This window comes from Myripristis murdjan, chromosome 11, assembly GCF_902150065.1.
Source record: "Myripristis murdjan chromosome 11, fMyrMur1.1, whole genome shotgun sequence".
Taxonomy (NCBI): domain Eukaryota; kingdom Metazoa; phylum Chordata; class Actinopteri; order Holocentriformes; family Holocentridae; genus Myripristis; species Myripristis murdjan.
Genome location: NC_043990.1, coordinates 12,241,256 through 12,252,892, shown reverse-complemented (window position 1 = coordinate 12,252,892; position 11,637 = coordinate 12,241,256). Strand labels below are relative to the sequence as shown.

The 11,637-nt window shown below is 42.8% G+C and overlaps 1 protein-coding gene across 1 annotated transcript; it reads right to left on the bottom strand.

The window, feature by feature from the left end:
* Positions 1–821: 821 nt before the first annotated feature.
* On the bottom strand, positions 822–11,280 carry prrt1 (proline-rich transmembrane protein 1). Its single transcript, XM_030064339.1, has 4 exons — positions 10,948–11,280; positions 7,063–7,403; positions 5,318–5,509; positions 822–3,554 (listed from the first exon to the last, which is right to left on the bottom strand). The coding sequence occupies exons 1-4, from the start codon at positions 10,964–10,966 to the stop codon at positions 3,378–3,380; spliced, it is 729 nt and encodes a 242-aa protein (XP_029920199.1). The 5' UTR covers positions 10,967–11,280; the 3' UTR covers positions 822–3,377.
* Between the last annotated feature and the right edge of the window lie 357 nt (positions 11,281–11,637).

Here is an 11,637-nt window from a genome sequence, read left to right as displayed (position 1 = left end):
ATCACCAGTCCGGCCTGATGCTGCGGCCGAGACGACAGCCCGGTGTAAGTATGGCTGAACGCCGCGTGATGATGCATGATGATGACACAAACACACACAGCGTGGTCGGCCCAGGGGAAGCTGGGGGAGCGCGTGATGGAGGAGAGATCCGTACGGTGTGAATCCAAGTTAAACGATCTCGGAGACGGTGGCTCTCCTCGGGAGGCTAAATGACCATCTGTGATCCTGCACACACATTCTGGCTTGGCTCCCATCCTTATTTTCTCCCTCCAACCTGTTTTTCCTTCATCGCCTGGCTGTTTGCATCTACACAGGTTACCTTTAATCAGAAATTGCCTAATGCAAAGAACAAAAACACTCAAGCAAAAAGGAAATTGATTAACCACTGAGGTCCAATTTACAATGCTGAAACAGGGCAGAATTAGCTGTGTTTTTGTGGATTAAAATGTGGGTTTGTATGCCACATGGACAGTATTTTGTGGGGGAAATTCAGCTGTACAAGACACGGATGCACTGGAGATGATGCAAGAAATCAACCCTCACCCTAATGAGAAAAAAAAAAAAATAATGATCAGGTACAGGGGTTATATTAAACGCATGTTCTTATGTGATTAAACACCAGATAGTGAGAGACAGCTCCTGCTCTGACGGGGAGAGAAAGAGAGAGACAGGGAGAGAGAAAACCGGGGCAACTATAAATAGCACCTCAGAGACGAGGGGAGAGGAAAGGCCAGGGAGAGAGAGTGAGAGAGAGAGAAAGAGAGAGAGAGAGAGAGAGAGGGAGAGAGAGAGAGACGTGGCCTCCAGACTACACCAGCGGGTCGTTCACAACCAAAAATTATTCTTTATTCATTATTCAAACTGAAGTCAGAAGCAACCAATGCATGTGCAACACATCCATAAACATAATAACAAACCCCAAGAGAAGCACATGTACACAGGTAATTTGTCAGCCGCCTCTTTGAAACAAGCAACCCGTTGCATTTACAAAGCTCAACAAAATAAATAAATGAATAAATAAACAAATAAACGAGGTACAGAATCTCCCAACTGTATAGTGAACAGCTACAGTTCATGTCGCTCAGCCAATATCGTGTGTCGTACACCACAGGAAAAAAAAATAACAAAAACAAAATAACTATTTGGCAATAAAGCACGAGATTCAGCCTAGCGCTGTCTAAACTAGATATGCTAGGAGTGACTTTACTGAGTAATACGCACACCCACTTCCTGAATAACTTCCTTTTTTTTTTTTTGTACAAAGGTGAGAAACAGCACGGAGGGTAACTGTGCTTAATTCACTCTCTCCAACACATCAAGATTAGCTATCAAAATAAAGACAAAATCTGTCAAATGCACTTATTAGACATCAGTGATAATCAAATGCAAAGTAATTGCCACTTGGTAGAATAATAATAATAACAATAATAATAATAATAATAATAATAATAATAACAATAATAAAGAAATTATAATATCTCTCTATAGGTCTTTTTTAAATTATAGGAATAAACAGGAAAGGAAGAAGCAGAAGAGATATGTCATTGTTTAGGTCCAATAACCTGAAAGAAAAAGTGTCAAGAGGATGAAAAATAAACAACAACAAAAAAAGATATAAGGGGTTCAGAGAAGAAAGAATTCAAACAGAGGAAAGTGCTACAATATGGTACAGGCATTGTTTTTTTCCCCTCCCTCTCGCTCTCTCTCTCTGTGTCTCTCTTACTGGAAAACATTCATTTTCAGTTCCACTGTAATTCCTGCTCAATTGGTTGATAGTGTTACATTACAGCCATTTTTGGCTCTTGCAAACAGCAGTGTACCTGCCACTCAGTGCTGCGCTACATTAGAAAAGCCATATATAGGAGGGGGGGGCTCTAATTCCTTGGAGAAAATTAGTGAAATAAGCTCGCAGCCTCACAACTAGCATCAGTATTTAAGACAAATGGAAGGTGAGGATGGCGGGCTCAAGTCACAAGCAGGTCCCATCTAAGCAGGCACCAACATTGCACCAAATCCTTTCAAAGTAGTTATTTTCATATACAGTGTGAGAGATTAAATAGTGTGAAATGTGCAACACAAAATAGGCCAGTAAAATCCTAAAGTACTTGTGAAAACGTTACCTGCAAACCTATTCAAATTCTAAATTCAAATATAGCGCTAATAATAATAATAATTCTAAACGGTCTCGTTTTTCTGGCTACGACAAGTAGCTCATTTCACTTACACCGACAAAATCTTTTTTTTAAAAATACCACGTTTCTAGAAATATGAAATTTTTAGGAAATACTGTTATTCCAGCCACTTCTGGGAGACAAGCTATTTTAGCACTAAAGCCCATCAGCTTCAAAACAAACTGATATTCATCATGCACTAAGGACTATAAATGTAAGCTGCTGTGCCATTTTGTTACTAGAAAGTGCAATATATCATCCAATAAGATATCAAATTTAAGCCAATTTCAAAGTGTCAGGTAGCTGCAAGCTAGTGATACACTGTAAATAATGTAAGACAAGGACTGTGCAGTGGTAGATACCCAATAAATTAATAAATATCTTAAATAAATAAACCCAAAAGTATAATACATAAAGTATGACAGCCAGTGCTATTTTATCTTAACTAAAATGTCAATACAATATAACGTAGAAACAGTTCCGACCAATCTCAAATAAATACTCCATGTTTGGTTAGACAGTCACTTTGTCAGTCCACTCTCCATTTGGTTGTTGAATACATATTGATCACCCGCTCTAACACTACTGTACTCTACATCAGTTTGGCAGTCTGTTACGTAAGTGTATCAGTAATAACCCTATTCCATTTAATCAATAGGAAAACACTGTTTCGACATAGCACGTTATTTTGATAGAGAAATACACAGAAATACTTTTACTTGTCTGACTAATATGTGCGTAAGTCACTATCATAAATATAAAAAATAAATAAATAATACCTTTTTTGAGCGTGGTGCCTCTAATTTCAGCTCCATTTAGATTTAGTCTCTGCTCTAACTACATTTGCAAAGGGCTCATGAATTAATCAGTGTCGGAGTTAATTGTTAATGCTGGGAGCCTTGCCTCCCCTGCTAAGCTTGTATCTGAATGGAAATAATAAACAGTTGTTGTAATACCAACACTACTTGTATTTGGCATTCTGAAGGTCGGCTGTGATTGGTTGTTTTTTGGTCGTCGGTGAGTGTTTGATGCCAGTAGGTTAGGTCGGGGCTGTGTGTTTGACTGTACACGGGGGCCTGGCGGTCAGACCCTTAGTGTAGCAGTGAGTGCATTTTCAGTGCTCCTATGTCTCCACCCGGTTGAGAGTAGTTAGCTAGCTAATATATTCCATGATTCCCCCTGTGTCTGGTCTGACTTTACGCGTGGTTACGGCTCCCAGTCGTCGTCATGGTGCTGCGAGGCGATGATCACGACCACGGTGAGGATGGTGCACAGCACAATGGAGGCGATGCCGACGGCCAGGCTGATGAAGGAGAAGTTGCGGGCCTCGCGGGACGCTATCTCCGCCGTCACCATGTCTCCTCTGGCTATCGCCGTGCGCACCTAAGATTTGGGGAAGGGAGGAGTAAGTGGGTGGGCGAGAAAGAGAGAGAGAGAAAGAGAGAGACAAGAGAAGGGAAGAGAAAATTAGATTAGGTTATATAACAAGAACAAGATGCTCAAGTGGGAGCAAGAGAGATGTAGAGAGAGAAAGTGTCTTCCTAACAGTGTGTGCTACACAGCAAAAAAAAAAAGAAAAAAAAAGAAAAAGAAAAAAGAAACAAACAAACATCATGAACGGATCAATTTCACTGCAGTGCATTGTGAATCTGCAGAAAGAGGCCGCGCCGCAAATTTACAAGCCACAACGGCAGATAAAGCTCGAACCGGTGGGTCTATGCCTTCATTGCCTTGTCAGCTCAATTCAAGTCAACGCCGGCTAAGCAAGCCCAGAGGAAAAATCCATTCTTTCCCACTGTGCCGACAACGGTGCAGTTACATAATGTGGTCTGTTCTGTGCCTGTTGGTCAGCATGATCTACTGCTGTAACAGTAAACAACAGGGATCATAAGCCACAGTAGCCACCAGACCGATTCTTTACATTTCCCTACATCGTGCTCAGCTTCACTCTTTTCATGCAGCAGAGCCAGTGGAGGCTCATGAAAGAGCAAGCTGTGCCGTTTCCTTTGCAAGAGCCATATAGAGGACACTGCTGAGACAGGAGACCCAACTTTGGATACAATGACAGGGCAGTGGCATATTTCACTTACTTAGTAGAAAAAAGCACTGAGTAAGAACCCAAATTCTCTGTCGGCTGCACTGGCAATTCCCTTTCCTTCTTCCTCTGATAGCTATTAATCGTGATTTAAAACTATTTGAGATGCCAGATGATGCTCGACTCACTGCTGTTATCCGCTCCTTTTCGCACATAAAGAGAAATAACATCTAAAGTTGAAGGAAGTTTCGTGCTTTGACTGACAAAGTTCCTCCGGCAAGGCAAAATAATCTGCAGGGCCATGTTACGTCTATTTCAGAGAGCCCCCAAACCGAACGAGCAGCATATCACATCTACACCCAGGGCGAACCACGCTTCAATTATCGCTCCTGTTAACGAGAGAAAGAGGAGCATGACCATCACATCGGATGTTTCAACACGCGCCTTCAGGGCTGCACTCTCCTGCCTTACAATCACATGCAACCAGCGAGTCAATGGCTCTGTCTACCAGCTCAGCATCAACATCTCTCCTGCGTTTCCTACTTATCTATCAAGTTTTTGTATCCACTGCATATGCACAAAAAATGGCTTCCAGACCTCGAGTTATGATGAGTCATATATTCAAATCGGTTTTTCGCTCTCCAGTCGGAAGCACTCGAATTCATTGTAATTTGCGATCGATTATTTTGCGAGACGAGGTTTGCCTTTTCTAAATGGCAACTCACTTTGTGACAGAACTCGCTATATAATGCTAGATGACTGTACTGTCTCAAGTAGACAAGTCACCTTGAAAGTGTGAGTGTGCTGATGAGTCGTCGTGCCAGCTAGTGACGCGGTAGTAAATAAAGACATAAGTCAGATCGGCTTCGAAAACTATGACTCTTATCCATGCTCATCATAAGGCAAACAACCACTGACATAAACAAAAAAAGAGCCACTTTATTCTATTTAAAAAGATGCCGTCTTCTTTTGACTTGCATCAGTGTGATAGCACTTGCATCTTTCACTCTGAAATCGTGGGTAAAATCGTGCCCTTAGGCTGGCTCTGCCCTGCTAACTCTCTTGCACAGGGTGTTAAAAGACGAAAAAGACACTGTTAGCCGCCATTAACCTGCACTGCTTTGATGATGGCGATGATGCCTGTGGGCCAGAAGCAGCAGACGGTGGTGAGCACGGCGATGGGCAGGTAGTCGTGGGGGGGTCGGCGGTCCATGAGGGTGATGCTTGGGGGCATCTGCATGGGATGAATCTGGCCGGGTGGGATCCCTGGGTGGCCCGCTCCGCCTGGCATGTAGGGCTGACCCTGATCAGAGAGGGAGAGAGAGAAATTCTTTTATTTTTGTAGTTTATACTTATTTTATTTTTTGTATATCAAGTCCTTGTCACGCTTTGCCAGCACAAATGTGAATTTCGTCATGCCGGTAAAGCTGAATTGAATGGATATCGAATTGAGAGAGGGAGAGAGAGAAAGAGGGGGAGAGAAAGAGCTACCACTTTACAAAAGAGTTCAGCAGTTGCATAGCTGCTTACTAAATGCTTTCCAATCAAAACACATTGGAACAAGGTTACACAAACAATGAACAGCAGCAAAAACAAGGTCATGGCCATTGGTGTTGGGGTAGGAAATGGACCCCGGTTAGGCAAAGGGGTGCAGGAGAGGGTCAATACGGTGCTAGCAATAGTGCCAATAATGACTTTTTTGTATTTCTGACAGCAGCTTGTAAAAACTGAGTGAGATGAATTTGCATCAGTCTGGTATCCGTGCAAGTCAGGTGAGACCACAGAAGTTAATCACAGAGCAGAACCCCTGAAGAGTCGCCTTCAAAGCCAACCGGACAATTTTCCCTTGGCTCGGTTTATGACGAACCACCTATGGAGCTCAGATAGGCCCTCGCCTCTAGAAGTGTTTTCTCTGTGCTTATAGCCTCTGGCAAGAATTAATATTAGCTGCAGGAGCTGAGGAGGGATATTAGAGTGTCCTTGCTTTATGCTTTTCCAAATTAAGGTCCGTTTGAAGCTGACTTGCAAAAGAGGCACTCTTTGGAGTCAAGGGTATTTTTTTTTTCAATTAGCTGCAAGACTGTTCTGTGCAAGACAGACCTCACCAGTCTGTCAGCTCACAACAGCAGCATGTATTAATGTGCTGTCACGGTGCTGTCAAGGCTTCGACAAGTGACTTACACCATCTATATTATGTGGCATGTAGGTCTTTTTCAATATCAGACTCTCTTGTTTCTTGTCCTTTTCTTGCGGTTAATGTTACTTATTATCAGAGCAAATGGTAAATGGCTGTGCATGTGTGAGCTATATTGGATGCGGTGGCCAGAAATATGTCAAAATGTGAAAATCACATCTCATCTGCAAGCTCTGGAAGATGCAGCACAGATGTCTCCCCTCATATATATATTATCCTTTAATCCCATAACCTCTACACCCCTATACGACTAAGTATAGGGGCTCAACTAAAATCATATTCTTATCCAAGAGAGACTGACAGGGTGGAGCAGATTAGACACAGTAGACTCAACTCCAGCTCTCTTCTCACTTCAACTCATGACACCTTGGGGTGAGACTTTGATGGCCTGATAACACAATTCCTCTTGCAAGTTCTTTGGTGACTGACAGTGAACGACAGAACTGTGTTGCTGTTTGGGTCCTAATTTAAGCCGTAACCAGTTCCCAGAATGAGCCGGAGGACCAACATTCGGAGCGATATGACGTTGGCAATGTCAGCATGAATTAACCTACATACCCAGAGCCCCCCCTCCACGTGTGCACTGATATTCCTGCCAAGCCCAATAAAAGCAGTGTGGAACAGTAAACCCCATGCCTCATCTCTCTCCATCTGTGACTCACCGATGCCATGGGGTAGACGGGTACGTAAGCCGTGCAGGGCTGCAGCTGGAGGGGGTAGCCCGGGTGGAGGTACCCTACAGGGGGATGAGGCATGGTGCCTCCCGGGCCCTGGGTCTGGACTGTATAGCCCTGTGGAGCACCGGGTGGTCCCAGCGGGCCACAGTGGAACTGGGTCTCTTGGAGGTAGCCCTCTGAGCCTGGAGGCGGAGGCGGAGGTGGGTAGTTTGGCTGGGAGCCTGGAGGTGCAGGCGGCATGTTGGGGTGCTGGGGGACATTGGGGTCTTGAGGCCCAGGGAGGTACGGAGGTGGTTGCATGGTCTGACGGCCGGAGTCATCGAGAGCTGGGATGAGAACGGAGAGAAAGAGAGAGAGCAGTGAGAAAAGGGGAAGGAGGAAATATGAGAGAAGGCGATAGAAAATAAAGAAACGATGGGAGAGAGAAACACGATAGGTAAATAATGAGAGAGTGAGAGCAGGGACAGGAGTTGGGCTGGACCAAATCAAATACCACAGTATCTTTCACTGAACACCTCGATATCAATATTGTGACCGTCTTGTAGGAATGACTATTTTTTATCATTTACACACAAACGATTTTTGACAAGCAACCATTACCAGTGTGGAGATAATGACAAAGCAGGCAGTTTATTAAGTTTGGAAAATTTCATCCATTCACTGTGAAGCAGCCTTTAAAACAGGGAAAAGGAACACTTGTGCTACATGATTATATTACGACATCCAAAATCCAAGATGAAGAACCCAGTCTTATATCATAATATCAATAAAATATTGCTATATCATACAGACAGAAGAAAATAGAATAAAGAAAGAAACAAAAATAAATATTACATATTCTTTACACTATAGATCTGTTCCCTGTGTATTTTCACCTGCAGGCTTTGCCGCTGTTGCTCAGATGCCAGCATGCTGGAAAAAAAACCAACAAAAAAAAAAAAAAATGTTTTATCTCACCTCTTGAGGGAAAAACAATTACATGGACCTGAGCTCCCCAGGAAGATGCTGAAAAGGTTTCACACAGAAAAAGCCTGATAGCTCCTCAGCAGCTTATGCGCTAATAATGACAGTGATTGACATGTTCATTCCCAATAGAGGCAGGCCCCGCTCTCTCTCCCCATTAAAAACAATGTTTACTGCCGATATGACATTTTCACTAGGAGGAACTTCATCAGAGAGTCTGTCTGAGGCATTCATCCTCTTTGGACATTTCATTGTTTTACAGGAACACTTCTGCTCCTGTTGGTGAAGCTTAGTGTTTCCTCAATACTGCAGCTGACTGACAGGGTGCCATGTTTTCACAGCAGAGAAGCAAATAAGTGAACAGTAATCCGTGTTGACAGGACCTGAGCAGTGCATGATCAGGAGGAGAATGAGGGATGAGAAGAGACAGAAAAGACAAGCGAGGTAGGCGGGGGGTAAAGCGAGAGAAGAGGGAAGAAAAGCAGATGGAGAATGAAAGAGGAAGATAGAGAAGAGAGGGGAGGAAGAGGAAAGGAAGACGGAGGGCTTCACAGGAGAGAACTACAGGAAAAAGAGATGAGATCAGGAGCAGGAGGTGGCCAGAGAGCATGAGAGAGAGAGAGAGAGAGAGAGAGAGAGAGAGAGAGAGAGAGAGAGAGAGAGAGAGACATGGCTGAGTGATGAGGGATGACTTGTGCTTCGGGACAGGCGTTACATAAGTCCCTCACACTGTCACAAGCAGAGCTGGACCAGAAACAGACAGAGGGGAAAGGCAACGAGCACAAGGGAGAGGACACCTTCAAAAGGTCATATGGATACAGTAGCATGGCACACAACTGGGAAATGATTAAGAGAGCATGAGAGAGAGAGAAAAAAAAAAGAAATTACATAGAAATAATTAAATTAAATGCAAGCTGGGCCAATCCGAACGCTTTAAACAGCACTTCTCTAGAAAAAAAAAAAAAAGCACCAAAATGAATCACAAGTAGCCACTAGAGTGTTTTTTCTCTCACCGGTTATAAAAGTAAGTTGCTCTATAATAGACAGCTGACTAGTTCTAATTTAACAAGTACTCCTAACTGAAGTAGTAACTAATAACAATTTCATGAATATTTGTACTCACTGCACTAGTAAACCTTTTATGAAAAATTTACATTTTTAATTGAATCCTGAACCTATATCAACTTTACATTACCCACAGGTCTTTATTTTAAATATACTTGTTTCAGTTCCAGTTCTACTAGATATTAGGCAGTAATAACTCTAACTATTAATTAATCACCTTTACGGGGAGCTATTACACGAATCAAAAGCTGATCATAAAAGGTTTTACCAACTAAACCAAATTTTATTCATCCGGCACAGTTTGTAACATCAAAGACAATGCAATATATTTCTACACATAAAATGCATTTAGATAAAACAGCAACTAGTGCATTTGCTGGTAGAATAACTAAACAAGTGCTATAAATAGGCTATTAATTCATAATAAGACCATATTAGTATATCATATTATTTTCAATGTCATATGACTAGCATATTAATTGAATTGGTTTTTTTTTTAGGGAACAATAACAAGGCATATGTCTGAGTTTCTACCCACCAGGTTCCTGCATGGCACCCCAAGTGAAAAAAGCCTTTGATTAGACAGAAGTGGAAAGCCTGTCAGCCTCCGTGTTTGCATCCTTGTCTTATGGCACTACAATAATATTCTTGGTATATTTACATTTGCTGTGATTCTTGCATTGCAACAATCTACAATTACTAGTTTTTTTGTTCTTGTTATTTTTTTGTTATTGTTTACTGCAGCCACCCCTTCCAAAAACAAAAGAATCCTGGCTGGTGTTGCATAGGAATAAACATCCACATTAACACCCAAGCTGCAGTCTCCACTGTGCCGCTTGTTAACTTTGCGGGCTCCAGCTTGGTTGCAGCGCTGCAGCTCGCCCGGCTCACCCAGTGTGGGAGCTCCCTCAGTAACATGGCGCTCATACCCACACACACACACACACACACACACACACACACACACACACACACACACACACACACACACACACACACCTTGGCAGCATCCGCAGATGTGAAGACTGCACGGCAGGAAACGTGATACGGACAAGGGAAATTACTGTGCACAGGAGCATTACGTAGCCGTACACTTGAGCCTGTCAAACACGCGCACGTCAAGGCATGCCACGGCAGGCGCGTACACACACACACACACACACACACACACACACACACACACACACACACACACACACACACACACACTTCTTTTTCCGTGTAGTCAAAAGAGTGCAGGCCTGTGCGTGCGATGAAGAATAATGATAATAATCCCACAATACATTTTCGAAGACATTATAAATAACATAGGGAATATCTGAAATGTCACATCCCAGTTGTTTTTTTTTTATGACAAAGAAAAATTCTAATGGCTTATTATAGTAAATTAAAAACACCATTAAGTACACTAGTGCTGCCATAAAACTCACTATATTGAGTAGCACGGATGCACTGTGGCCTACAGTTAATTATAGTGATTTTTCGCCAGGGTGCTCCCACACAGCGGTGCGCCAGCCTATAGAAAAAAAGGGCTTTGCAGATAAATCGCGGATGGGTGGCAGGGGAGATGAAATAACAATAACGATGATGATAAAAAGCAGCGGCCAAAGATATCACCAGACACCGGTTGTATTTCTAGATTAAACAGGCCATGCTGTTGAAATCGTGGTGACAATAAAGGCAGCGGTTCGCACAGCGCAATAGGATAAATGATGGAGAGAGAAAGAGGGAGTGCGTGCGTGTGTGTGTGCGTGTGTGTGTTGGGGGGGTATTGGCTCAATTAGGGCTATCAATTACAGCGGTGACACAAAATACGCAGCATTGCATGAATAAAAGCCTCACCGTGTTTTTCCGACGACATAACTTGCAGTCAGGTTTCCTTCTCCTTGAATCAAATGGGTTTTTTTTTATTTACTCCGCTGACTTCGTTGAAATCCTCCTTTCGCGCTGATGCAAGACTTTTATTCCCAGTATATACAACCCATCTCTGGTGTCTTCATCCCAGCATCCACGGGTTTATGACGCTAAATAACTTCTGCTTCTTTCAAGCCGGTAATTGTTTATCCAGTCCGGTTCCGACGCGGCTCTAGCCGGTGTTATTTCTCTCTGCTGGGTCTCTCTCTCTCTGTGGCTGGTAATAAGGTTCCCCACTAACGCGTCGCTGTACATTGAATTAATCAGACACAGAGCTATCGCTGTCTTAAAGCGACAGAGCGGACAGGGGAAAATACATAGGCACTGGGCTGGAACATCCCATTACATCCTGACAAAGAGCCTGCTTTAAATTAGATGGATTTCTCCTCTTCTGTTACATTTCGCCAGTTTCGCTTGGCTGTCCTGAAATAACTTTTTTTTCTTTTAGAATTAACAAAGATTATTCCAGCAAGACCAGTTTATATGATGTTAGATATCCAAAATAGGTTAGAAAGGGCTTGAGTCGCAGCAATAAATATTCCACTTGTAATGAAAACACAGTCGAATATATATATATATCTATATATCTCTATATATATCTATACATATATATATATA

Excerpts from the sequence above, each read along its gene's own strand:
- prrt1 (XM_030064339.1), bottom strand. Across the intron at positions 5,510-7,062 it reads CCGTCTACCCCATGGCATCG|GGTCAGCCCTACATGCCAGG; the intron begins GTGAGTCACAGA and ends CTCTCTGATCAG. Across the intron at positions 3,555-5,317 it reads CCATCATCAAAGCAGTGCAG|GTGCGCACGGCGATAGCCAG; the intron begins GTTAATGGCGGC and ends CCCAAATCTTAG.